Genomic DNA, 26887 nt, shown 5'->3' with positions numbered 1-26887 from the left:
AAATGTAAAGACATTTCTTTAAAACTTCTTTGGGAATACATAGTTCCCTAATAACTTTGAGAAATGAACTCAACTTAAAACTCTTTACTTTACTTGTACTCTTGGCTTGATGTGAAACTCTTAACTTAACATGAAACTCTTAACTTTTGACTTGACTTGAAACTCAATACTTTTGACTTGACTTGAAAACTCGAGTCTTAAAAAATGAAGCTAAAACATTCACTAAAGACTCTTGAACAACTTTGAAAACTTGATTTGACTTACTTCACTTCTAAGCTTAACTCTTAACATCACTTGACTTCTAACTTTACTTGACTTGGAACTAACTCTCCTTGAATTGGATTATGAATTCAAGAGTAATGATTTGTGTTTGGAAGGACCCCATGATGATTAGGAATAATTTAGGACAGCTAAACTTAAGAAGAATTTCGAAATTAAATTCTGAAAACAGATCAGATTCTGTTCACAGAGGGAACACAGCTGCAACGCAGACTTGTTTCCTGAAAGCAGCCTGACTTTTCTCCTTCATGTTGCCAACTCTAAACCCTCTTAACTTCAAAGGTTTTTTTCCCAAACACTTGGGGTCATAAACCCCTCAACATACAGTGAATTCCACTCAAAAACACAAACCAAATCCTGTCCCAAATCAGCAAGAACTTCAACAACACAACCAACAACTTCAACAACCAAAATAAATCTTTTCTTGGAATTAAAAACGAGTTGGTGTGTGGAGGTATGAACCAACCAATACTAAGGATGATAAAATCCCTCAACATACAAGAGATTCAACTTAAGAACACAACCAAATCATGTCCCACAACCAACAATAACTTCCACAACACAACTAACAACTTCAACAACTTCAACAACAAATCCAATCTTTTCTCAAATCATAAAAATGAGCTTGGTGTGTGGGGGGAAAGGATCAACCCACACTAAAGACTCACATACTTTGATAGGGATCACCCCCGACGAAAATCCACGATGATCTTGACGAATCTCCTTGATCTCCTCTTCTTCTTTTCTTCTTTCTCTCTTCTTCTCTTCTTCACTCAAGAACCCTAACTTTTACTCTTTTTAAAATGGAACAAAAATGATCCACAATCAGCCTAACACAACAATATAACCTCAAAAGAAATGATTTGTGAAAAGACCAAAATGCCCTTAAATTTCCGGATGGACTCCCCGCCAACTGCCCAACTTTCAAAGGGCATAACTCGCTCATACGAACTCGGAATCGAGCAAACTCGGTGGCGTTGGAAAGATCATTCCAAGGGCTTTCCAAACATAACTGGAACTACTTTTGGCTCAGCTTGAGCTAGGATTTATGACTACTCCAAGTTGGCCAAAAACTCACTGATTTCCACACTTAGCCAAATTTCCAGATTTTGAATTTAGCCAAATTTCCAGATTCTGAATTTTTCAAAAAAATGACTACTTCCAATTTCAAGCTTCTTCATATTCATTTTAAATTGTCGGATGTTACATTTGTGGTCTAAAATAATTTTTAGATATTTCTGGTGTTGAAAATCATTTCATTAGGGGTAAAAATGGTATTTTAAAGTTAAATTATTTCTAGTAAAGTAACATTCTTTTTGGGACGGATTAAAAAGAAAAGTATTTATTTTCGAATTTAGAGAAGAGAAATAAATAAAGACTAAAAAAAAAAGATATATTAGTCAAATTACACTCCTAACTAATATTTTCTTAAGAGTTGTGTAAAACAATAGCCTAACATGACAACTAAATAGGAGCAGATGGAGTAGCTCGTAGCTAACTGTTTTTTCTTAAGAATTTACGGTTTGGATTTTGTGATCGCGGAAGCTAAGAAATATGGTGTTCCTTTAATATTGAGCTTTGTAAATCAATGAAACAATTTTGGAGGAAAAACTCAATATGTTTGGTGGGCACGAAATGCAGGCGCTCAGATTAGTAATGACGATGAATTCTATACTCATCCTATGCTCAAAAAATACTTGAAGAACCATATTGAGGTATATATGGGGTAATTATTATTTAATACATATAAACAACATTTTTTATTAATAATATTATGAAATTGTTACAGAAAGTGGTTACAAGGTTGAATAGTATTACTAAAGTTGCTTACAAAGATGATCCAACAATTATGGCATGGGAACTCATGAATGAACCATGCGATCAAGCTGACTATTCAGGAAAAACTGTTAATGTAAGTCCCAATTCAAGTTGAATTTTAGAAATATCAAATCTATGATTGACGTTTTTGACAAATATTGTTATAAGCTTGGGTTCAAGAAATGGCAAGTTTTGTGAAGTCATTAGACAACAAACACTTGTTAGAGGTTGGAATGGAGGGATTTTATGGTGATTCAATTCCTGAAAGGAAGTCAGTTAATCCTGGTTATCAAGTTGGAACATATTTCATTAGTAACCATCTTATCAATGAAATTGACTTTGCGACTATCCATGCATACACTGACCAATGGTAGTTTTTATATCTTTTCCCTACGTACAATTTCATATGTTTTCATTAAATAGGTCTAAATATTTCTTTATATCGATCGTTGTTATAGGGTGTCCGGACAAAGTGATGATGCACAATTGGTGTGGATGGAAAAGTGGATAACAAGTCATTGGGAAGATGCAAGAAATATATAAAAGAAACCTTTAGTGCTTGCTGAATTTGGAAAGTCTAGTAGAGGTCAAGGATCAAGAGATATATTTATGAGTAGTGTATATAGAAATGTGTATAATTTGGCAAAAGAAGGTGGAACAATGGCAGGAAGTTTAGTATGGCAACTAATGGCACATGGAATGGAGAATTATGATGATGGTTATTGTATTGTTTTGGGACAAAATCCTTCAACTACACAAATTATTTCAGATCAAGCTCATGTCTTGACAGCTTTGGCACATTCTTTCAATTGAGTGAAAAGACATGAGGATCACCATTATACAATAATCAATTTATAAGAGGATTTGAATGATCTTAAATCCATCATTTTTAATATTAATTAGTTGAGATGATATTACCAAACATGTTGAAGTTGATTAATTAAACTCAAGAATGTAATTGAATAAATTGTTTTAGTAAAAAGGAAAGTTATGTTTTATGTCCTCTTGTTTTTATTTTGAGTTTAATTTTTAGTTTGAAAGCAAAGATCAAGAACACTAATTTAATCCAGTGGAAATTCACAAAATAACACATGCAATTATATTGCTATCATATACAAACAACAGAAAGAAAATTAAAAAAACAGAAAAGTCCACTCCTGCAATCTTCTATTAAGTCCGTCGTCTCTGAGCTCTCTTCATTGACCTTCTCATTTTCTTGGGATAAATGCCTTCAAAAATTCGACAAACCATTCTGGCTTACGATATTTAAACATGAGGCTCCACACAACAGTTCCAACAACTAGTCCACAGCTGTAGCCAATGACTACTGATTCCCACGTAAATCCACTAAAAAATATGACTCGTCTTCAGACTCCAATGGTTGAGGAACATGGGATAGAGCACTCGTTCCACATTGCTTTGATAAAGGAGGACCACATAGATCAAGGTTACCGCCATACGAGTCATTTTCAAATGTGTTGAATTGTAGAACGTGAGGAATTGGTCCAACGAGAACATTCTGAGAAAGGTTTACTTTCAGAATGTTAGCCTTGTCAATTCCTGCGGAATCTTTCCAGTGAGCCGATTCCAAGAGAGATCTAATGCTTCAAGCTTATTCAATTTCCCCAATTCCATTGGAATATGACCTATGAGATTGTTATGGGATAAATTGAGTAGCCAAAGTGAGCTGAGATCCTTTAGTGTTTTCGGAATGACACCTTCAAAATGGTTACACGAGAGGTCTATGGTTGTCATAATTGTGCTGATTCTTTCTAGCTCAATATCCTGCCCTTTGATCACCAAATTCACAGAATCATCATATGACATCATAGATGCTTCCATGTACTCGATCTCTCCTGTGTCTTCACCATCTAATTTAATCATTGCCTTGAAGTTTCCAAAAACTTTTGCAGGGAGTGAGCCACTGAATTTGTTACGCGAAAGATCAAAAATTCGCAACTTGGGAAAGCAAAACGTAGTCTGACAAGTACTAATTGGTCCATGGAACACAATTGGACTTTAATATTAAGACCTGCAGTTGTTGAAGTGTTCCTAGCCAAGCTGGAAATGTGTCATTTATAGCGTTATTCCCCATATCAAGAACTTCTAAATCACTACAGTTGAGCAACGACACAGGGAGAGTTCCTTTAAATTGATTACCATTCAAGACAATGGTTCTCAATGAAGTGCTCTGCGCACATAACGATGGAAGACTCCCAGTGAAATTGTTCCTTCTTAAGTTCAACACTGTTAGACTAGACATGCTTCCCAAGCAACTTGGAATCGAGTTACTGAAGTCGTTGCGTGATAAATCTAGAAATTGAAGATTGTTCATGTTACAAATGGATGAAGGTAGTGGACCCTGAAGGGAGTTAAATTTAAGATCAAGATACCATAGATTATGGAAATGAAATTGTTGTAGGTGGCCTGTTAAAGAATTATGCGAAAGATTCAGGTAGTACAAGTCGTCCCACCTTATGCCGCTAAACCAGTTTGGGATTTGGCCATGAATCTTATTGTTAGAAATATCCAAGACATGAAGTTTCTTTACATTTGTCAAGAAGTGTGGAAAATCCTTCAGTTCACAAGATGATAACCGCAAATCTTCTAGGCTAGGAAAAGTGATTTGTATTCCCTCATCGACGGTGATGTTATTTGATGAAAGGATGAGGGTAGAAAGGTTTGTGAGACTCGCAAGTGACTGAGGAAAAGAACCACTGAGTTGATTATGGCTTAAATCTAGGTGTTCTAATGTTGGGTTTGTTTTGAACTCATCGGGTAGTCCACTAAATTGATTATGTTGGAGCGACAATGAAGATAGCAAAGGGAGGCTAAAGACCGAAGATGGTATGGTACCATTCAGTGCGTTGTACGACAATTCCAGTTGGGTTAGCCTTTGAAGCATGCTAAAATTATTAGGCAGTGGGCCAGATAGGGAATTACTTGACAAGTCTAACTCTTGAAGATGTGTCAAGCTTACAATTGTAGAAGGAAACGAACCGATGAAACTATTTCTATAAAGATATAAATAACGTAGCTCTCTGAGGTTAGAAAAAATATTGGGAATTTCACCTGGAAAGGAGTTGGACGAAAACTTTAGATATCTGAGGTGCTTCAATTTAGAGATTGTGGAAGGAATATGGCCGGTGAAATGATTATTACTGAAATCCAAATACCTAATTTGTGTAAGATTGCCAATGGAATCAGGCAGCTCACCGGAGATTCCTGTGTAGGAAATATCCAACTCCAACAGAGTGTTGCTCGGGTGGATCTTTGGTAAAACTCCTTTGAGAAGATCATTGTAATTCAAATAGAGCATTTCCAATTTTGGCAGAAGGAAAAAGCTCTCTGTGAGAACACCTCGCAGATTAGTACGTTCAAGATCCACGTACCTTAAGGAGGAAGAAGAAATATTCACAGGTAATGGAGATGAGATGTTGACACCATGGAGAGATAGTACCTCTAGATTTGTGAAGTTCTGAAGCATTGTTTCAAATGTTCTCTCATCAAGTTGGAGACCACAGTAATCACAATAAAGATCAAGTGAAACCAAATTGGAAAGGTATGAGATTTCTGTTGGGATTTCCCCTTCAAAGAAAGAATGAGAAAGGTTGAGATGCCTCAAATTCATCAATCGGCCAATGTTATGTGGGATTGAAGAAGAATTGAAGTCATTGTAAGCAAGGTTTAGTGTCCGGAGATGATGGAGTTGGAAGAGGCTGCTATTGGGATGAACAGCTCCATTAAGCAGACTGCAACTAAGGTCCAATCCGATAACATGACTGGTTAACATGTCACAAGTTACGCCGTCCCAACTGCAGCAATCCCTACTCTCATTCCAAGATTTTGTTTTTGGGATATCATAGCTCTCATATTGCAGATGAGTCTCAACCCAACAGCTAGGTTGGTCAGAGATTCGAAAGGATTGTTTGAAGTGAAGCAAAGCAAAAGCTTCAGTGGGAGAGCAAACATGATGCATCATCACAGAGGAAGAAGAAATGCTTTCACTAATTACCAACAAAAAACAGACAAGTGAATGAAAGAAAAAGAGACGTCCCATCTTCTTTTGCTTATTTTCAGCAAATAATAAGATGTTCTTGCAAAATCAATCATCATATACTAATATATATATACACACACCATATCAGTGTTGAAGATTACACCATGTGTAACACACACTGCAGAAAAATCTTCTAAAAAACTAGTGGTCGACAGAGAAAGCAGAAATGTGAACTTGAGACATACAATGAACCAACTTTCCTGACATAAAAGACAGAAACATGTGTTACACATAACAAAAAAGGGTAGTGTCAAGTATGTACACATAACAACCAACTTTTATAGTCGTTCACAACAACTAAATCACACGAACAGCTACAACAACTTACCTAGTGTAATTCCACAAGTGCGGTCAGGGAAGAGTAGTGTGTGTATATGGATCTTACCCTACCTTTAAATATATACTTACAATATGATAACACTACAACCATTTATTTGGGAATTTCTTAATCTAAGATAATCTTGGAAAGTCGAAAAATGTATAATTCATTTATTCCTTTAATAACAATACTACTCTACCTTCTTCTTTTTAACGCACATAAGGAATCTAAACCAAAGCTATTGAATTCGAATGAACTCATAGCTTCTTCACTAGATCTGCCTGTGTTATTATGTGTGATCAGCCAGGTGGACAGGACAAAAAACTTTAAAATCACTGTAAATTAATAATAATATTTTTTCACTTATCGAGTTGTGTAAAAGTAATTATGGGTGACTCTTTGTGAAATCAAGGCAAACAACTTGTCACCTATTATACTGATAGTGGACTTTATGTGTGATCAGCCAGGTGGACTTAGTATATATAAGTTAAATTTGGATACTCAAACCTATCGTTGATTGCTTTGCATTCAACTGGAAGACAGGAGAATCATACTTACCATTTAGGTCGAATAAATGGTATAGTCTTAAACATGTCACATGGTAGAGATTAATTAGTTGTCAAAATGTAAAATTAATTTGGGTTGTGCTGCCTAACTAAAATCAACTCTTACTTAATTAGGCAATTTTAAGTTCTTGTTCATTTTACATTATTTCAATCAGAAGAATGGGATCACAACATCAAAAGCGTGGAGAGTGAATCAAGCAATTGACATGCATGTTTATTACTACCATAGAGGTTCAAGGGATGTGCTTTTTGAAAAAGAAATAAAAAAAGGCAAATGGGGAGTAGGGAGAGGTGATTACAAGGTGGAGAATCGAACACTCACCAATAACGTAAAAGTTTAGATAGCCAACCAACTGAGCTACTACGAAACAGCTAGTCTTCCGCAGTCAAAGTTAGCTATTCTTAGTGTAACTGATATAGTGACTCCAGCCAAAAAATGTTGTCTTAAGAAACTGATTATCTTGTTATCACTCTCTTGTATGAAACCAGATAAATAAGCAGCACTGATAAATGTAAAACTTCTCCATCTTCTCTCTTTAGCATACTTCTCGAGTCCTTTCCTAATATTCATAGATTCATCGTCTTCTTGTTCTGTTATCGGTTTTATCAAGGCTTCTCCAAGGCACTTTGCGATAACAACACTGTCCTCTACAGCCGAACATCCACCTTGACCAAGATCAGGAGTCATGGGATGAAGTGCATCACCTACCACGCAAACATTATTTTTCAAAATATTCCCAAACAGAACATTCCATGGCAATCTCAATTTCAGCTGAGCGACAGATATACAGTCGAGCGTTGTTCTCTCTATAACGGTGGAGAGTTCTTTAGACACATTACTAGCCTTGTTCAACACGAATTGCTTCAATTTCATTGGATCTTGTTCTGCATTTCCATCAACTGCATAAAATCCCAATTAAAATGAACAACTAAACATGACTAGTTTATGAAATGTAAGCTATCTGGGCTGCTCGGTGCACTAAGCTCCCACTATGTACAGGGTTCGGGGAAGGTCTGGACCACAGGGGTCTATTATACGCAGTCTTACCCTGCATTTCTGCAAGAGGCTGTTTCCACAGCTCAAATCCGCAACCTCTAGGTCACGTGACAATAACTTTACCAATTACGTCAAGGCTCCCCTTTCAGAGAGGTAAGCTCTCTAGCCAACAAAAATATCCTTCGAAAAGTAAATCTTCAAAAGAAACAGTATGTAGGTGCTGGCTTACAATGAACAACAGATGGTGTGAATGTGCAAAACCAGTACAAACTCTTCTCATCACTAGGAAGAAATCCAAACCGAACTCCACCTCCAAAATACGCGTGGAACTTAGGCTGATAACCATGTTTTTCCGGATACTCAACAAAGCCTCTAATTGCAGAGCGCCCAGAATAGACAGGTTTCTGAAGCCCAAGCCAGTTTGCCACCACAGAATTGACTCCGTCACACCCAATTAAGGCCTTAATTGAAGCTTAACAAAGTTAGTCACGTACTAGCTAGACTAACGAAAGGAATTGAGATAAATGGTCAAATACACGTTTGAATTATCACGTTGGTTGAAGTTTCCAATAATAGGGATTCCAAGTTAAGAATTTCAGAGAAAGATTTACCTTGGTTCTAATAGTGGAACCATCTGCAAGATGTACCAATTTCAATGGTCCAGATTCTTCAATGGAATCGACTTTGGAAGAATATCTAATCACACCTTGAGGCAGTTCATTAGCTAATGTCTCCAACAGATCTTTTCTTCTCACACAACGACTTTCATACTCCACACTGCAACGTAATATAACTGACCTTAGATGACTATTGACTTCAAAAAGAGAAATGTTGGCTGACGAATGATCAGTCCATCCAATAGTCAGAAGAAAGACATACAAAACCACATCAATTCAGTACTAGTGAACAATTCAGAAAATTCGGTATGCAGCATCCTTGATTCACACTTAAGTCCTTCGTAAACAGATGTGATTGTTCTCTACAAAGATCGATGCTGTGAGAACCAGAAGTTAAATACATTAGCTGTTCTTACCAGTACTTGCATTACTTCGACCTTTGTGAGGAGTCTTTATATCGATGGTTAGAAATTTATACATCTCTATATAGATTGCAATACTCAAAGAACCTCTAATTTTAGAGAAATTTCGAATTTGTCTCTCAAACTAAATTATTATGTTTTAGAACAAAATGAACATACATAAAATGAATAGATAAAAGGACTTATATAACCGACCCCAACTAATACGAAAATTGATATAATGCTAACCTGTTATTCCCCACAAATGATACCTCCTTGATAGGTGCACCTGAATCCGCTGAGAAACTTTTAAGCCTGCACATCAACTCGAACGCATTTTGGACAATCAATTTTTCAACTTTCTTCCATATCTAGAACTCCGGAAAACACATTTGACCATAAAAATCCGAAATTGAACTTCAAGTTGTTAGTAATCCTAAATCCTAACTAATAATAAAGAGGTATACCCAGTAATGGATAAGGAACGTTGTCTAAGAGAGTCCCCAATGTCCAATGCATCCAAAGCTCTCCAGGCATTAGTCCACAACGCCAATGCAAATCCAGTAGCTCGCAACGAATCTGTTGATTCCAACACAATACTCCGCAGCCCCAACCTACATATTACATACAAGACACGCCTTCCGCCGAGTTATTTCTCAAATCGTCACTCAACTAATAGCTATTATACCAGAAAAATCATATTCTAGAAAGGCCTAATGCATAAATGTATCATCTAACCTGACCCAAACTAGCATCTATGTCCTCCAACTTTGAGTGTGTACAAATAGACAACTTAAACTATTCAAAAGTTGAACAAGTAAACGCCCGTGTCCCGTGTGGCATCCTACGTGGCAGTTCTGCATCCTATGTGTATTATGTCACATAGGACGTGTGTCTACTTATTTAACTTATAGATAGTTTAAATGTTTGCTTATGCACATCCAAAATTGAAGAGCATAAATGTTCATGAGATCAAGGCATATTTTTGTATTATGATATGAGAAATCAAACTTTTGGAAGTAGATCATGTGATTATTGAACAAGTATATACACGAAATATAATACTATCCCTATCCTATTTTACGTGGCACTTTTCATATTTCGAGATTCAAACAAGAGTATCTTTAACCATAAGTTTTTCATAGATCTTTTAAACATTTTGAATTATCAAGTATTGTGATTTATAGTACTTTTTACGGTAGGGGATTTCATACACAAATTTTCAATCAAACTTAAATTATTTGACTTTTAAAAATCGAAAACTATCACATAAACTGAGACGAAGGAAGCAACCATTATTACCTGTGAAGGGCCAAAGAAGTAGCAAGACCAGCTATGCCAGCACCAACAATTACAATATTTTCTTCAGTTTCCATTATTTGTCTGTTTTTCCTAATTTAATATATGCAAAAATCCTCAATATATATAATAGTGCAGCCAATCATTAATTCATTAAAAAATGGGTCCAAAGAATATAAATGACGCAGGCTCCTACGTTAGCATTTTCAACACTAGTCAATCTTGACGTTAGCTGTCTTTAACAGACTACTACTACATTATTTTATATATATATACTAGTAAAGAAAGCCCGGGCGCTGCCCGGGCCCAACATTAATAAAGTTATATTGTTACTCTCTCCGTCCCATATTAGATGAGAATTTTACTAAAATAAATTTTTTCATATTATTTGAGCACTTATTAAATTAGGATAGAATTAATTAATTCTTTTTCATTTTACCCTACAATTAATATGACCCTTCCTATATTGTATGTGTATTTTTTGTAACTCATTTCAATGTGCATTGATATAAACAAAGGGCAAAATGGTGAAGTCTTCCAATGTATTAATGATTTCTTAATCACCGTGTAAAGTTGGAAGTGCCCATCTAATATGGGACGGAGGGAGTATAGTTTATGTATTGTTATAAAATTAGTAAAGATTGTTATAATATATTTTGCTCATAAGTGAGCTAATATAGAAACTTATTTGTCATTTGTCTTTTTAATTTCAATTTTAAATAGCAAATAAATGTAGCGATAAGATTGAGGGTAGAAATGAAGCATATCTTTCTAAATTTAAGTAAAAATAAACAGAGTAGAAGAAACATTAGGGTTATCGATAGGACGATTCATTCGGTTACTTTAAAAAAAATTATATCATTCAATTTTTCGGCTATTTTATAATGTATAACCAAAATTAAAATTTTAAAATCATCCAATCCTAATATATGTGACACAAGCAGTACAAAAATTAGTCTTTTTTTTGTTGTCTTGTAGATATTTTAAGTTATTATTTATTGTAAATTATAGTACTTTTTATTAAAGTTTTTAATAACATATGTTACTTTTTATGTTTGAGAGTTAAACCAACTTGTTTTTTATATGTGTTTTAATTTTATATGTGTTTTGTCCTTTTCCATTTTCAAAAACTAATACTCTCTCCGTCCCATATTAGATGAGAATCTTACTAAATTTTTATTTTTCATATTATTTGAGCACTTATTAAATTAGGATAGAATTAATTAATTCTTTTCCATTTTACCCCTACAATTAATATGACCATTCCTATATTGTATGTGTATTTTTTGTAACTCATTTCAATGTGCATTGATATAAAGAAAGGGCAAAATGGTGAAGTCTTCCAATGTATTAATGATTTCTTAATCACCGTGTAAAGTTGGAAGTGCCCATCTAATATGGGACGGAGGGAGTATAGTTTATGTATTGTTATAAAATTAGTAAAGATTGTTATAATATATTTTGCTCATAAGTGAGCTAATATAGAAACTTATTTGTCATTTGTCTTTTTAATTTCAATTTTAAATAGCAAATAAATGTAGCGATAAGATTGAGGGTAGAAATGAAGCATATCTTTCTAAATTTAAGTAAAAATAAACAGAGTAGAAGTAACATTAGGGTTATCGATAGGACGATTCATTCGGTTATTTTAAAAAAAATTATATCATTCAATTTTTCGGCTATTTTATAATGTATAACCAAAATTAAAATTTTAAAATCATCCCAATCCTAATATATGTGACACAAGCAGTACAAAAATTAGTCTTTTTTTTGTTCTCTTGTAGATATTTTAAGTTATTATTTATTGTAAATTATAGTACTTTTTATTAAAGTTTTTAATAACATATGTTACTTTTTATGTTTGAGAGTTAAACCAACTTGTTTTTTATATGTGTTTTAATTTTATATGTGTTTTGTCCTTTTCCATTTTCAAAAACTAATACTCTCTCCATTTCATTTTATATGTCATTTATTTTTATAAATATATTGGTTATTCCCTCTTCTTATGTCATATATTATGAAATTTGAGAAGTTATTGAAATTTTTATATGATTGTAAAAATATTTTAAATTGTTAGCTATTGTGATTTGTAGTACCTTTTTTTACAGAATTTTGAAAATAATATTTATTACTCTCTTTGTTCTAATTTATGTGGCACATGCAAAATTTCAAATATTAACTATTTTTTAAATCCATACAATTGATTGATTAGATCACAAAAAGAATCTATTTTTCAAAATCACATTGAGTTAAACAATGTCACGTAAATCGAAATTAAAAATATATTATTTTAATTTCATACTCCTTCGATTTGAGTATGAAGATAATCAATTTGATCGTTATGGGCCGATTGTATTATGGATTTCTGAGCATATTTTTCATAGTCTTCTTATCTCTTTCTTTTCTGAGCAATGGTTATGGACTTATGGAAAAGGAACCGAAAAGAAGATATCAATAATAACCGATTTTATTAAGGATCTTATTAAAAATAGTTATCTTATATTACTTAATCACTTACTACAAATTACAATCAATATGGCCTTTTGAATGTGAACAATTCTCAATACTAGTTATTTCTATACTCTTTGTATGGTTTTTTCTAACTTATTTTGATAGGAATTGATATGAATAAAGGATAAAATAGTAAAGTTGATCAATTTATTAATGATTTCTTAATCACTATATAGTATAGAAAGTGTTTATCTAATATGGAATGGATAAAATAGTGTTAAATTAAAGACATAATGAATATCATTTAATTTAATTTCAGCTGATATTTATATCCTCTAATTTTGAATATAGACCGCTAAACATTTTATAAGCACCCACAGATTTGTTAAAGCTTGTTGGCCCCACTTCAAGTGGTTTTAAGCTCAATTTCTTCCTTTTTATAGAAAAAAATAATTCGGCTCGCCTCCACAGCTGACATAAAGCTTAACAAAAAGAAAACTATAATCAGAAATAAAATATTTGGAGAAATAAATAATAACTAAACAGATAAGGAATAAAAAATAATGTGAATTTCTATACAATATATTAATCATCGAAAAAAAAATTTAGAGACATTTATATTGCAATTTATAGTTTATAAAATTTGTAAATATATAAATTATTAAAAATAATTTTACTCTATTATCCCAATTTATGTGACACCAATAAAATTTGAGAGTTGACTGATATTTTTTTTATATTTTTTAAAAATTACTAATTATTATAATTAATAATATTAATTACATAATTTCTAAATATATGAAAATTATTAAAATTCTTTTAATACTATATTACAAGAATGCCCTTCAATAAGAAATTTAATTCCAAGAAACACACATGTCATCGTCAACATGTGTGTTCTAGCCTCTTATACTAATGTATAATATAATTTAATTTAATTTAATATAATATATGATATAATATAATGTAATGTATAATATATATGTTATTAGTAAAAAAAAAAGGTACATTTAGTCATGTTATTTTTATTTTGACTTAAGAAAAAGTTATTACTAACTTATTTTATAATAAATAAAATGTGTTTAATAGTATATAATATATATACATATTTTTTTTAAAAAAATAATCCATTAAATAAGAAAAGAGCATTTTTGGATAAACTATTAGTGATACTGAGTTTTGAATCAAACTGTGATAAAGAGAGATATTTTTAGATTTAATTATTTTTTCAATTTAATATAGTTTGGATTATTTCATATTAAAATTCTTAATAAAATCTAAATGGATAAAGACATCATGGGAATACGAGAAACCTTATCCATCCTCATCATTGTCACGTCACACTATCACTCCAAAATAAAATTGACATATGTCATCTTTGGCCTCCTTTATTATTATTATTATACTATAAAAATAAAAATAAAAACAAAAACATTAATGTAAAAAGTGTATTATATATATATATCCTCCTTCAGTAACCATTTTTTTTATATTGTTGTTAGATATTCATCTTGAAGCTAAAAAAAGATACAATGTTGGCTATATTTCACAAAGCATTTGCTCATCCTCCTGAAGAATTAAATAGTCCTGCATCAAAAAAATGCTTACTTCCTCAACAAACTCTTCAAAAATTCATCTCGACTCGTCCATTTGACACCTCTTATTTTACCTTTGGAGATGCTGCTGCTCTTGCTTTTGTTCGTCCTAATTGCACTTCCTTGCTCAATCACACACAAAGGTAAAATAATTATTACAAATTTTAGTACTTTCTTCGTTATATTTTATGTGATACTGTTTAATTTGATGATACGATAAAATTGTATTATGAACATCCTTGTATTAGGGTATAGGTGGCTTAGATCTCACCACTTAGGAGTTGGAGTGAGTCATTTTTTGTCAAATTCTGTGTGAACTCGAAATGCTTAGTGAATTATGCTGCCTAATTAGAAAATTATATTTTTTGTTAAGAGATTTATACACGAAGATATAGAGTATTTGAAGTACTTATATTATTAAAAACTAAGATAAGCTTAAATGGACTGATATGAACACTAATGATGACCCCAAATTAGCTACAAATTTGGTCATTTGTTCATTGCTAAATACTGTCTCGTTTAGTTGTTGTGTATATTAAAAATAATTATTTTTAAATATTTTTCAATTCAATAAATCAAGAAAAAAAAGTACTCTTTTCGTTCGATTTTAGGTGCATCGTTTGACTTGACATGATATTTATGGAAATAAATAAAGATAAAAAATTAATAAGATATATATTAGTCAAATTACACTCCTAACTAATTTTTTCTTAAGAATTCTGTAAAACAATAGCCTAACAGGACAACTAAATAGGAACGGATGAAGTAGCTCGTAGCTAATTATTTTTTTTGTTTTAGAACACATAACGAGAGCTTAGTGCACCAGACTTCTCAAATAAAGATGTTTGATGGAAGCGATTTTTATGAATCGACACCAAAATATACTAGTAATATACAACAAGAAAATAGTGATATGTGGAAGAATGTACTTCAATCTAGTCCATTTGGGAATTACAGTATTTGCACTGATGATAATTTGCAGCAACAGCAGCAGCCATGTGATTTCACTATTACTGATCCAGGCTTCGGGGATGATGTTTTTAACTTTTCCTCCAAACTCCTAGAATAGATGGTTACTTCTCAGGACCATGGGCAGAGCTACGGTGGTTCCTGGGTGGTCAGCTGAGCACTCTTCGTCGGAAAATTATACTGTATAAGTCAAATCTTACTTTATATTGGTATATAATAGTATTTTGGGGACAATCTTTTCAACTTTTCCTCCATAGCCCTGGAATAATTGGTTACTTCCAGAGGCGGATTCAGGGCGAGTTCTGAGTTGAAGTGAACATATTGTTTTCAACTTCCACTCCATATACATATACTCTGGGTTGAATTTAGAATTTAAACTGAACTAATTGTACTTTTTAATTATGGATACATAATCTCTATTTGTTTTTGTTTTTTTGACTTCTACACATATGTTATGTGAAAAAAATATTGAGTTTGACTGAACTCATAGTTAAATTATTGCATCCGCCTTCATGTATAATAAGATCACACTTATTTTAAATTCGCATATTCTAAGTTTAAATTCGTAACTACTTCATCCAAAACGATACTTGGGACATATAGTCCTCAATGCGATAGTCGCCGCTCTCATATGGACTATGAAATTTGTCAAATGTGCATAGAATAAACATCAAAGATCCTAAATATGACACCAAAAAATAAGTAAGAAATTCACTTATTCACGTCAGAAAATAAATAAGTAATCCACTTATTCTTTAAGAATGCATCTTCCTAAATTCCTTTTCTCCACTTCTCAAACAATGGAACTAAAAGTACCCATATTCTAATCAAGTATATAAATTGAGTTTCTGTAAATTGTAGGCCACTACAATTTTATTTTATTTTAATTTTATGATTTTTTACGAGAGTTTTTAATTTTTAGACATAAGAAATTTTAAAATGTTATTTTTTTCATATTCATTTTATAAGTGGTCAGAACATCTTATTTCGAATAACCCCAAATAATGTTATGCCCTCTTCATTTCTCTTTTAACTTTTTTTTAAAAATATTTTTATTTTTATTTTTATTTTGTCTCAATTCCTTGCAATAAAATAAGATTAAATTACACACATAACACATCCACATAGAAATTAAAATTTATGAAAGAGTTCTTCAGGTATTTGCATTATATATTCAAGTATATTACTATCAAATACTATGAGTACACGTTTCAGTATTATTTCATCATCAAATCTAGTAGTGAACAAACCTTAAAAAAAACTAACCAATTAATGTTTCCATATTTTTCTTCTTCTTTTCTTCCCATACAAATTTTTCAACAAAACTCTGTTTCTATCTTAACCAAATAACTGCCTTAAAAAATATATTTTTTCATAAAATCTCAATATCCAATTATATCCACTAGGAATTTTTTTTAGTTTTTGCAAGTTTTGCTATTTTTAGTAAATTTCCTTATCTTCAACACACTATAAAAGGTGACATCTAACATATCACACATATATCTTCTACAATTCATTATACAAACTGTCTTATACAAAAAGAAGTTGCATTTTTGGGCTCTTTCTCTTGTTCTTAGCTCTTGCTTGTGAAGCAAATTCGGGGTTATAGGAGTTAAAGATTCTCATTTTGAACTCAATGGATCCCCTTTTCTATTCAATGGTTTCAACTCATATTGGTTGATGCATGTTTCTGCTGACCCTACTGAAAGATACAAAGTCACTGAGGTTCTTAAAGATGCTTCTACCGCTGGTCTTTCTGTTTGTCGTACTTGGGCTTTTAGTGATGGAGGTGATAGAGCATTACAAATATCACCTGGTGTTTATGATGAACGTGTTTTTCAGGTAAAGGACGTTTGTTATTATAGTTTTGATAACTTTTTTACATTATCGCGTTGTAATGCATGTGATCAGTCCCTTGATTAGATATACTTGTTCTAAATTTAGGGTTTGGATTTTGTGATCGCGGAAGCTAAGAAATATGGTGTTCATTTAATCTTGAGCTTTGTAAATCAATGGAATGATTTTGGAGGAAAAGCTCAATATGTTTGGTGGGCACGAAATGCAGGAGCTCAGATTAGTAATGACGATGAATTCTATACTCATCCTATGCTCAAAAAATACTTGAAGAACCATATTGAGGAATATATGGGGTAATTATTATTTAATACATATAAACAACTTTTTTTATTAATAATATTATGAAATTGTTACAGAAAGTGGGTACAAGGTTGAATAGTATTACTAAAGTTGCTTACAAAGATGATCCAACAATTATGGCATGGGAACTCATAAATGAGCCTCGCGATCAAGCTGACTATTCAGGAAAAACTGTTAATGTAAGTCCCAATTCAAGTTTAATTAATTGAATTTTAGAAATATCAAATTTGTGATTGACGTTTTTGACTAATATTGTTAAATGACTAATATTGGGTTCAAGAAATGGCAAGTTTTGTGAAGTCATTAGACAACAAGCACTTGTTAGAGGTTGGAATGGAGGGATTTTATGGTGATTCAATTCCTGAAAGAAAATCAGTTAATCCTGGCTATCAAGTTGGAACAGATTTCATTAGTAACCATCTTATCAATGAGATTGATTTTGCTACTATCCATGCATACACTGACCAATGGTAGTTTTTACATCTTTTCTCTACGTACAATTTCATATGTTTTCATTAAATAGGTCTAAATATTTCTTTATAGCGATCGTTATAGGGTATCTGGACAAAGTGATGAAGCACAATTGGTGTGGATGGAAAAGTGGATAACAAGTCATTGGGAAGATGCAAGAAATATATTAAAGAAACCTTTAGTGCTTGCTGAATTTGGAAAGTCTAGTAGAGGTCAAGGATCAAGAGATATATTTATGAGTAGTGTATATAGAAATGTGTATAATTTGGCAAAAGAAGGTGGAACAATATGGGAGGAAGTTTAGTATGGCAACTAATGGCACATGGAATGGATAATTATGATGATGGTTATTGTATTATATTGTTTTGGGACAAAATCCTTCAACTACACAAATTATTTCAGATCAAGCTCATGTCATGACAACTTTGGCTCATTCTCTCAATTAAGGGAAGGCATGAGGATCACCATTATACAATAATCAATTTATAAGAGGATTTGAGTGATCTTAAATCCATCATTTTTAATATAAATTATTTGATCAGATGATATTATCAAACATGTTGAAGTTGCTTAAACTCAAGAATGTAATTGAATAAATTGTTTTAGTACAAAGGAAAGTTATGTTTTATGTCCTCTTGTTCTTATTTTGAGTTTTAATTTTTTTATATATGCTAAAGGAATTATTGATTGGAGAACACTAATTTTAATGCAGTGGAAATTCACAAAACAATACATGCAATTATATTGCTATCAAGCATATACAAACAACAAAAAGAAGATTAAAAAAACAGAAAAGTCCACTCCTGCAATCTTCCATTAAGTCCGTCGTCTCTGAGCTCTCTTCATTGACATTCTCATTTTCTTGGGATAAATGCCTTCAAAAAAATTGACAAACCATTCGGGCTTACGATATTTAAACATGAGGCTCCACACAACAGTTCCAACAACTAGTCCACAGCTGTAGCCAATGACTACTGATTCCCACGTAAATCCACTAAAAAAATATGACTCGTCTTCAGACTCCAATGGTTGAGGAACATGGGATAGATCACTTCGTTCCACATTGCTTGATAAAGGAGGACCACATAGATCAAGGTTACCGCCATACGAGTCTATTTTACAAATGTGTTGAATTGTAGAACGTGAGGAATTGGTCCAACGAGAACATTCTGAGAAAGGTTTAACTTTTCCAGAAATGTTAGCCTTGTCAATTCCTGCGGAATCTTTCCAGTGAGCCGATTCCAAGAGAGATCTAATGCTTCAAGCTTATTCAATTTCCCCAATTCCATTGGAATATGACCTATGAGATTGTTATGGGATAAATTGAGTAGCCAAAGTGAGCTGAGATCCTTTAGTGTTTTCGGAATGACACCTTCAAAATGGTTACACGAGAGGTCTATGGTTGTCATAATTGTGCTGATTCTTTCTAGCTCAATATCCTGCCCTTTGATCACCAAACTCACAGAATCCTCATATGATGATGAGTAAAATGGCATTATAGATGGCATCATGTACATGATCTCTCGTGTGTCTTCACCGTCTAATTTAATCATTGCCTTGAAGTTTCCAAAAACTTTTGCAGGTAGAGAGCCACTGAATTTGTTATGCGAAAGATCAAAAATTCGCAACTTGGGAAAGCAAAACCTACTCTGACAAGTACTAATTGGTCCATGGAACACATTGGACTTTAATATTAAGACCTGCAGTTGTTGAAGTGTTCCTAGCCAAGCAGGAAATGTGTCATTTATAGCGTTATTCCCCAAATCAAGAACTTCTAAACCACTGCAGTTGAGCAACGACACAGGGAGAGTTCCTTTAAATTGATTACCATTCAAGACAATGGTACTCAATGAAGTGCTCTGCGCACATAACGATGGAAGACTCCCAGTGAAATTGTTCCTTCTTAAGTCCAACACTGTTAGACTAGACATGCTTCCCAAGCAACTTGGAATCGAGTTACTGAAGTCGTTGTGTGATAAAAGTAGAAATTGAAGATCGTTCATGTTACAAATGGATGAAGGTATTGGACCTTGAAGGGAGTTAAATTTAAGATCAAGATACTCTAGATTATGGAAATGAAATAGTTGTAGGTGGCCTGTTAAAGAATTATGCGAAAGGTTTAGGTACCACAAGTTGTCCCACCTCATGCCGCTAAACCAGTTTGGGATTTGGCCACGAACCTTATTGTTAGAAATATCCAAGATCCTAAGTGACTTCACATTTGTCAAGAAGTGTGGAAAATCCTTCAGTTCACAAGACGATAACTGTAAAACTTCTAGGCTAGGAAAAGTGATTTGTATTCCCTCATTGACGGTGATGTTATTTGATGAAAGGATGAGGGTAGAAAGGTTTGTGAGACTCGCAAGTGACTGAGGAAAAGAACCACTGAGTTGATTATGGCTTAAATCTAGGTGTTCTAATGTTGGGTTTGTTTTGAACTCATCGGCTAGTCCACTAAATTGATTATGTTGGAGCGACAATGAAGATAGCAAAGGGAGGCTAAAGACCGAAGATGGTATGGTACCATTCAGTGAGTTGTGCGACAAGTCTAAGTGTTGAAGTTGTGTCAATCTTACAATTGTAGAAGGAAACGAACCGATGAAGCTGTTGTCAAAAAGAGATAAATAACATAGCTCTTGGAGGTTAGAAAAAATATCGGGAATTTCACCTGAAAAGGAGTTGGACGAAAGGTCTAGGGATGTGAGGTGCTTCAATTTAGAGATTGTGGAAGGATTATAGCCGGTGAAATGATTATTTCCAAAATTCAATTTCCGCATTTGTGTAAGATTGCCAATGGATTCAGGAATGGAACCAGAGAATTGGCATCTATACATGTTCAGAGATTCAATGAACTCAAGGTGCCAATTGAATCAGGCAGCTCACCGGAGATCCTGTGTAGGAAATATCCAACTCCAACAGAGTGTTGCTCGGGTGGATCTTTGGTAAAACTCCTTTGAGAAGATCATTCCAACTCAAATAGAGCCTTTCCAAATTTGGCAGAAGGAAAAAGCTCTCTGTGATAACACCTCGCAGATTAGTATTTACAAGGTTCACGTACCTTAACGAGGACGAAGAAATATTCACAGGTATTGAAGATGAGATGTTGACACAATAGAGAGAAACTACCTCCAGATTTGTGAAGTTTTGAAGAATTGTTTCAAATGTTCTCTCATCAAGTTCACATTCATAACAATAAAGGTCAAGTGAAACCAAATTGGAAAGGTATGATATTTCTGTTGGGATTTCCCCTCCAGAGAAAGAATAAGAAAGGTTGAGATGCCTCAAATTCCTCAATCGGCCAATGTTATGCGGGATTGAAGAAGAATACAAGTCATTGCAAGCAAGGTTTAGTGTCCGGAGATGATGGAGTTGGAAGAGGCTGCTATTGGGATGAATAGTACCCAAAAGCAAACTGCAACTAAGGTCCAATCCGATAACATGACCGGTTAACATGTCACAAGTGACCCCGTCCCAACTGCAGCAATCCCTACTCTCATTCCAAGACTTTGTTTTTGGGATATCAAAATATCTCTCATAATGCAGATCAGTCTCATCCCAACAGCTAGGTTGGTCAGAGATTTGAAAGGATTGTTTGAAGTGAAGCAAAGCAAAAGCTTCAGTGGGAGAGTAAACATGATGCATCATCACAGAGGAAGAAGAAATGCTTTCACTAATTACCAACAAAAAACAGACAAGTGAATAAAAGAAAAAGAGAATTCCCATCTTTTTTTAAAAAAAAAATTGTATTCAACAAATAACAGAATGTTCGTTCTTACAAATCAATCATCATTATCCACATATATATACTAGTTTATGAGTTACACTTGTGTAATTTTTGTGAAAATATTCCTCTAATGAGTAATAAAATGCAATAATTATAAAAACAATAATTTAAAAGTATTGTGACAAGAACATTAAATGAGGGTCGTATTTTATTGTTTAAAATTTAATTCCTTTCATGCTAGTAACGGTAAATTTTAAATTTTAGTTACTAGTTAGCAAAATTTCAATCAAGTCACCAATTAAAAATACATATTTACGACATTCAGAAATTCATATAAAATCGAATTAAAGTAGTCTAATAGAAAGAAAAACAAACAATAAAAAAATAGAGAAGAAAAAAATACAACATACACATTCTTGTTAGGACTTTAATCATAACAATATAGATGGAAAATATTATACAATATCAGTACATAATTTTTAGAGTTTTTTTCCACGCCTTCTCCCATAATCAATCAAAATTCAAGAATCTTCTTCACCGAGTCAAACTAAAACATGAATAAAGTAGTATATATAATTAACATTAAGCTAAGAGGTGGAAGGTGCTACCACCTAAGCAACCCCCTCTTGTCCATACTATTTGCAATTGTGTATTATACATGTCTCGGATACTAACTTCATGATTCGAACTCAATGGGGTACTTGCCCCCCATCTACCACAAACTAATTTGTGGTTGTAAAAAAAATTGTCCCAAATGTTGAGTCAATTTCCATAATGACTCAAGTCTTTTAAGTCTTGGTTGCTATAGTACCAATTATTCCATATTTTTTTTCCTCTAAATGTTGTTTTCATTTCGAGGTCATCCACTATGTTGCTTTTTTAGTCCCAAATGTTAAGTCAAGTTCCATAAAGACTCAAAGTCTTGGTTGCTAGTACCAATTATTTCATATTTGTTTTCTCTAAATGTTGTTTTCATTTTGAGGTCATCCACTATCTTTGTAGTGTGTGTTATGAAAAACAATGTGAATTGTAACAAATTTCCAATGAGAGATACTATTGCTTGACTAAGTCAAGTGAAAAAAATAAAAAGAACAATAATTGAAGACATGATTTAACTCCTGTCTTTACTTAGAATATGCATTTAATGCAACATTAATGATACCGTGTGAATATGCATGTAATGCAACATTACTTAGAATATGCATGTAATGCAACATTAATGAGTCTTTTAGTCTTTTAAGTCTTGGTTGCTATAGTACCAATTATTCCATAGTTTTTTCCTCTAAATGTTGTTTTCATTTCGAGGTCATCCACTATGTTGCTTTTTTAGTCCCTAATGTTAAGTCAAGTTCCATAAAGACTCAAAGTCTTTGGTTGCTAGTACCAATTATTTCATATTTGTTTTCTCTAAATGTTGTTTCACTTTGAGGTCATCCACTATCTTTGTAGTGAGTGTTATGCAAAACAATGTGAATTGTAACAAATTTCCAATGAGAGATACTATTGCTTGACTAAGTCAAGTGAGAAAAATAAAAAAACAATAATTGAAGACATGATTTAACAAGACAATGTTCCAGTGGAATTTTGAAGTCATTGAACCAATTAGTGGGTGTTTACATCCCTACTCTATTCGAATAGGACGAAACGTCGCGATGACTCAAAAAATAAACAATTGATTCAATTTTTAAAAAAATTTTTTGATTAAAGGAATGTTAAAGGAGTCGCCACCTAATTTTAGGAAAACTAGGAAACCAATTAATTAATCTACGAAACCAAGAGATTCTAGGTAAGGGATTCAAGTTATTTCGAAGGGAAGGGGTTAGGCATCCTTCGAAATCCACAATTGTGGGTCCCGACTGAGTTCACTTTTTCAAATTGAGGAGGAGATAAAAATAATATATAAATAAAACAAACATAACAAGATACACAAGTAATAAAATAAAATAATATAAGAAACAACCTAGATTTGTCTATCGTCAATAATATACGACAATGAATCAAAATATTGTTCGAACTTTGTTCGAATAGCTTCAATGGGAAGCAGCTCCGGGTACCTATAAAGATACTTAGTAAAAGTGTTAGTAATAAATAAATATGAATAAAAATAAATGAATTGTACAATAACTTAAAAAATAAAAATTCGTCTTATTAAAATGGGAGACCTTGGAAATCGACGGTAATTTCTTCATCGGCCGATTTTGACATATAAAAATATAAACATTAACTAAATTTCCGTCTTTAAAAAATGGAAAAGCCTCTAAAACCGACGGAGGAATTTTTCATTGGCCATTTTGAACAAACAAAATATATGAAATTAAACTAAATTTCCGTTTTTTACAATGTAAAGGCCTCCAAAATCTATGGAGAGATTTTCTCATTGGTCAATTTCAACTTGTAACAAATATGAACTTAAACTAAATTTCCGTCTTTTACAATATGGAGGCCTCCAAAATCGACGGAGAGATTTTTTCATTGGCCAATTTTAACAAGTAAATATATAAACAAGTGTAGCATCAAACAAAAATTTAGCGAATGAAAGAACGTAATAGATAATCAAAATTAGCCAATATTAAAATAATGTAAACTCCATTGGAATAAATCTTCAACAACAGAATAATCAAACCAACGATATACAACATTATAGTGGTCCAAAATAACAAGAAAACAAGATAACAACCAATAAGTAATAAAGAATATATAAAAAACTAATTACTACCCAACTTTTGAAAATCTAAATGATTGCAGCATAATAAATTAAATATATATATGTCACAAGTAACATTACGTGTCATCCAGAAACCAAAATAAAGTTGCTGAATATTTCTTTATTTTTCCAACATTTGCAAAGATTAATAACATAGTTAACAAAACTCAACACGAAAAATTAAAAAATAACAACTAATAATAACTAGTGCATAGTTAATATAAAGCGGATAACCCACAAAATGAACATTAACAACAATAATAATTAAATACCAACATATAATTAAAGCAGAACACAATTACTCCAACTGTGACTAAATAACTCATCAAATAAATACAAGGAAAATAACAATATAAAATGGAGACAAACCCACAATATACACAAATAATGATAGCAATAATGATAAAATTATGTGTAACAACACAACATTATGAAAAATAATACAATAATTAGTATAAACATGAGAACAAAACAATGACTAAATACGGTTGTCAAAATTATTACCTTTCCGGGCAGATCTGAAAGTTTTTTCTCTTAGAAGGCCGGATTTGGTTATTTCATGGTGGTTTGTTGTTGCTGACCGTCGTCATAGCCATGGCATGAAGCTTCGCCGGAGTTTGTGGTTATTGGCGTCGTTTCGCCGAAGATGGGTTCTGGAGCTTTGAGACCTCGCCGGAGTACTTGCAAAAATGGACTAAAAATCGTAAAAAGGGAGAGGGGAAGGGACCGGTTCCGAGGGGTTTTTGTGGTGGTCTGGTTTGTGTGGGATTTCTGGTGGATTTAGGGTCGTTTTTATTTCACCGGAAAATGAGAAAGGGAACAAAGATGGGTTTGGTGGATGTTTTGGTTCGTTGTCTTGCCGGAAACGGCATTGGGGAGAGAAGACGAATTTTGGAGGTTCTTTGGTGGTGTTTTCTTTAAGGATGAACAGTGAAGGAAAGAAAATGGAGGTTTTGAGTCGGGGTTTTGTATTGCCGGAGCTTCGCCGGATTCCGGGGTGGTGGTGACCGGAAACCCCTTGTGAACAAAAATCTGAAAAGTTTATGACCTTATTCTAAAAATAAATTCACCACCCCCTTTAACCTAATGTGTTAGTTCTATATGTAGAGAATTGGAAATTATCAATGGGCCCAAGTCATGGGCTCAAGGTTGTGGCCCAAAATATATGTGTAAGAAATTTTATCCACATCGAAATGAATTTCTGAACTATATTAAAAATAAATATTAAAAAATGTAATGAACATAACTAATGACATGTAAAAAGTGTAATTTTAAGATTAACTAGGAAAAAAAATTTCTAAATTTTGATAAATAAGAATAGTTATCGATAAACTTATTTAAAATTATAAAAAAAATTATCTTGAACTATTAAATAAATAAAACTTAAAAGTTATGAATTTTTGAAAATATTAGGCCAAAATTGGGTGTCAACAGTGGGTCATGGTACATTCTACATATTTTAATTTTAGACCACAAGATATAATTTTTTTTATTTTTTTATTAAATTCCATGTCAAGTGAAAACCATACATACAGACATATTGAAACGGAGGAAGTAACATCTAATTCTCAGATAAGCCAACACTTTTAAAATACTTCAGATTTACCTTTCTTAAATCCCGACTTAAGGGATATTATTGATGTTGTTTTTGACTAGTCTATGGAAGTGTGAGGTTTAAATTAAAGAAAAATATCCAGATAAATAAAAGGGCAAACTACATAAATCCCACTAGTTTAGGTCCTAATTACTAAGATTCCCGATAGTTTCAAATATTACTTCCTCTACCATATTTTCATACTTAGGATACATGAGATTGAATCTGGAGATACATGTATGAGATACATATTTTATTTGTTTGAATTAATAGGTTGTAACCAATTTCCTTAATTAGAGGAGTAATTAAGGATATACATGAATAATTAATTCTGAAAATTTAAATTAATCAAATCGCTTATCATAAGGCGGAAATCAAGGAGTGTATCTATATTTAATTAATTTCAATTTATTATTTCAAAATTATCCTTTGAAATAATAAATTCATTATATTATTAGTAATAAACAAAAGCATGTATATCTTGGTCATGTAATTTGATTAATTTCATTTAGTACTCTTAAAATAATAAATTCGTTAATTTGATGTATCTATTATCTATATATGATGTATCCAACAAACTAAATACTTAGATACATGAGTATTATACAAGTACATTCATATGTATCATAGAAGTATCTAGTATTAATTTCGTGTATTTGTTATATGTGTCAAGTATTAATTTCATGTATCTATTTATATGATCTAGTTTTAATTTCACGTATCTAGTATTAATTTGATGTATCAATTTCATACATTATATTCAAAAACATGTATCTCGAATACATAGTAAGTATAGACATGTGATTATGTGGATCTAAATATAAAATGCAACTGAAACACACAAATTTTAGGAACAAATCATGACC

At 32.5% G+C, this 26887-nt stretch overlaps 5 protein-coding genes, 2 long non-coding RNA genes and 2 pseudogenes across 7 annotated transcripts; 3 read left to right on the top strand and 6 right to left on the bottom strand.

Annotated features, from left to right (window-relative positions):
* The window catches only part of LOC102596268 (mannan endo-1,4-beta-mannosidase 1-like), a 4580-nt pseudogene extending 1668 nt beyond the window's left edge, over positions 1–2912 (top strand).
* Positions 2913–3633: 721 nt separating this feature from the next.
* LOC107062926 (LRR receptor-like serine/threonine-protein kinase ERL1) lies at positions 3634–3981 on the bottom strand. The gene has a single exon (XM_015314169.1). The coding sequence runs from the start codon at positions 3979–3981 to the stop codon at positions 3634–3636; it is 348 nt and encodes a 115-aa protein (XP_015169655.1).
* Position 3982: 1 nt separating this feature from the next.
* LOC107062925 (receptor-like protein 12) lies at positions 3983–5397 on the bottom strand. Its single transcript, XM_015314168.1, has 2 exons — positions 5274–5397; positions 3983–5169 (listed from the first exon to the last, which is right to left on the bottom strand). Exons 1-2 carry the CDS (start codon positions 5395–5397, stop codon positions 4088–4090), a joined length of 1206 nt encoding a protein of 401 aa, XP_015169654.1. The 3' UTR covers positions 3983–4087.
* Positions 5398–5403: 6 nt separating this feature from the next.
* Positions 5404–6357, bottom strand: LOC107062924 (receptor-like protein 12). Its single transcript, XM_015314167.1, has 2 exons — positions 5558–6357; positions 5404–5445 (listed from the first exon to the last, which is right to left on the bottom strand). Exons 1-2 carry the CDS (start codon positions 6155–6157, stop codon positions 5404–5406), a joined length of 642 nt encoding a protein of 213 aa, XP_015169653.1. The 5' UTR covers positions 6158–6357.
* An 874-nt stretch (positions 6358–7231) lies between these two features.
* Positions 7232–10435, bottom strand: LOC102590246 (FAD-dependent urate hydroxylase-like). Its single transcript, XM_006358924.2, has 6 exons — positions 10360–10435; positions 9525–9671; positions 9307–9372; positions 8651–8816; positions 8269–8500; positions 7232–7942 (listed from the first exon to the last, which is right to left on the bottom strand). Exons 1-6 carry the CDS (start codon positions 10431–10433, stop codon positions 7404–7406), a joined length of 1224 nt encoding a protein of 407 aa, XP_006358986.1. The 5' UTR covers positions 10434–10435; the 3' UTR covers positions 7232–7403.
* Positions 10436–14286: 3851 nt separating this feature from the next.
* Positions 14287–15912, top strand: LOC107057720 (uncharacterized). The gene is made up of 2 exons (XR_001474947.1): positions 14287–14545; positions 15385–15912. It is a non-coding gene; the product is annotated as an uncharacterized lncRNA (long non-coding RNA).
* Positions 15913–16902: 990 nt separating this feature from the next.
* LOC102595930 (mannan endo-1,4-beta-mannosidase 1-like) lies at positions 16903–18445 on the top strand (annotated as a pseudogene).
* A 666-nt stretch (positions 18446–19111) lies between these two features.
* Positions 19112–21796, bottom strand: LOC107062923 (receptor-like protein 12). Its single transcript, XM_015314165.1, has 2 exons — positions 20872–21796; positions 19112–20825 (listed from the first exon to the last, which is right to left on the bottom strand). The coding sequence occupies exons 1-2, from the start codon at positions 21720–21722 to the stop codon at positions 19112–19114; spliced, it is 2565 nt and encodes an 854-aa protein (XP_015169651.1). The 5' UTR covers positions 21723–21796.
* A 1746-nt stretch (positions 21797–23542) lies between these two features.
* LOC107062930 (uncharacterized) lies at positions 23543–25616 on the bottom strand. The gene is made up of 2 exons (XR_001474946.1): positions 24932–25616; positions 23543–23777 (listed from the first exon to the last, which is right to left on the bottom strand). It is a non-coding gene; the product is annotated as an uncharacterized lncRNA (long non-coding RNA).
* Between the last annotated feature and the right edge of the window lie 1271 nt (positions 25617–26887).

The sequence above is a fragment of the Solanum tuberosum genome, unplaced genomic scaffold (genome assembly GCF_000226075.1).
Source record: "Solanum tuberosum cultivar DM 1-3 516 R44 unplaced genomic scaffold, SolTub_3.0 scf00283, whole genome shotgun sequence".
NCBI lineage: Eukaryota > Viridiplantae > Streptophyta > Magnoliopsida > Solanales > Solanaceae > Solanum > Solanum tuberosum.
The sequence above is the reverse complement of the archived record's forward strand: the minus strand, read 5'-3'. Positions and strand labels throughout refer to the sequence as shown.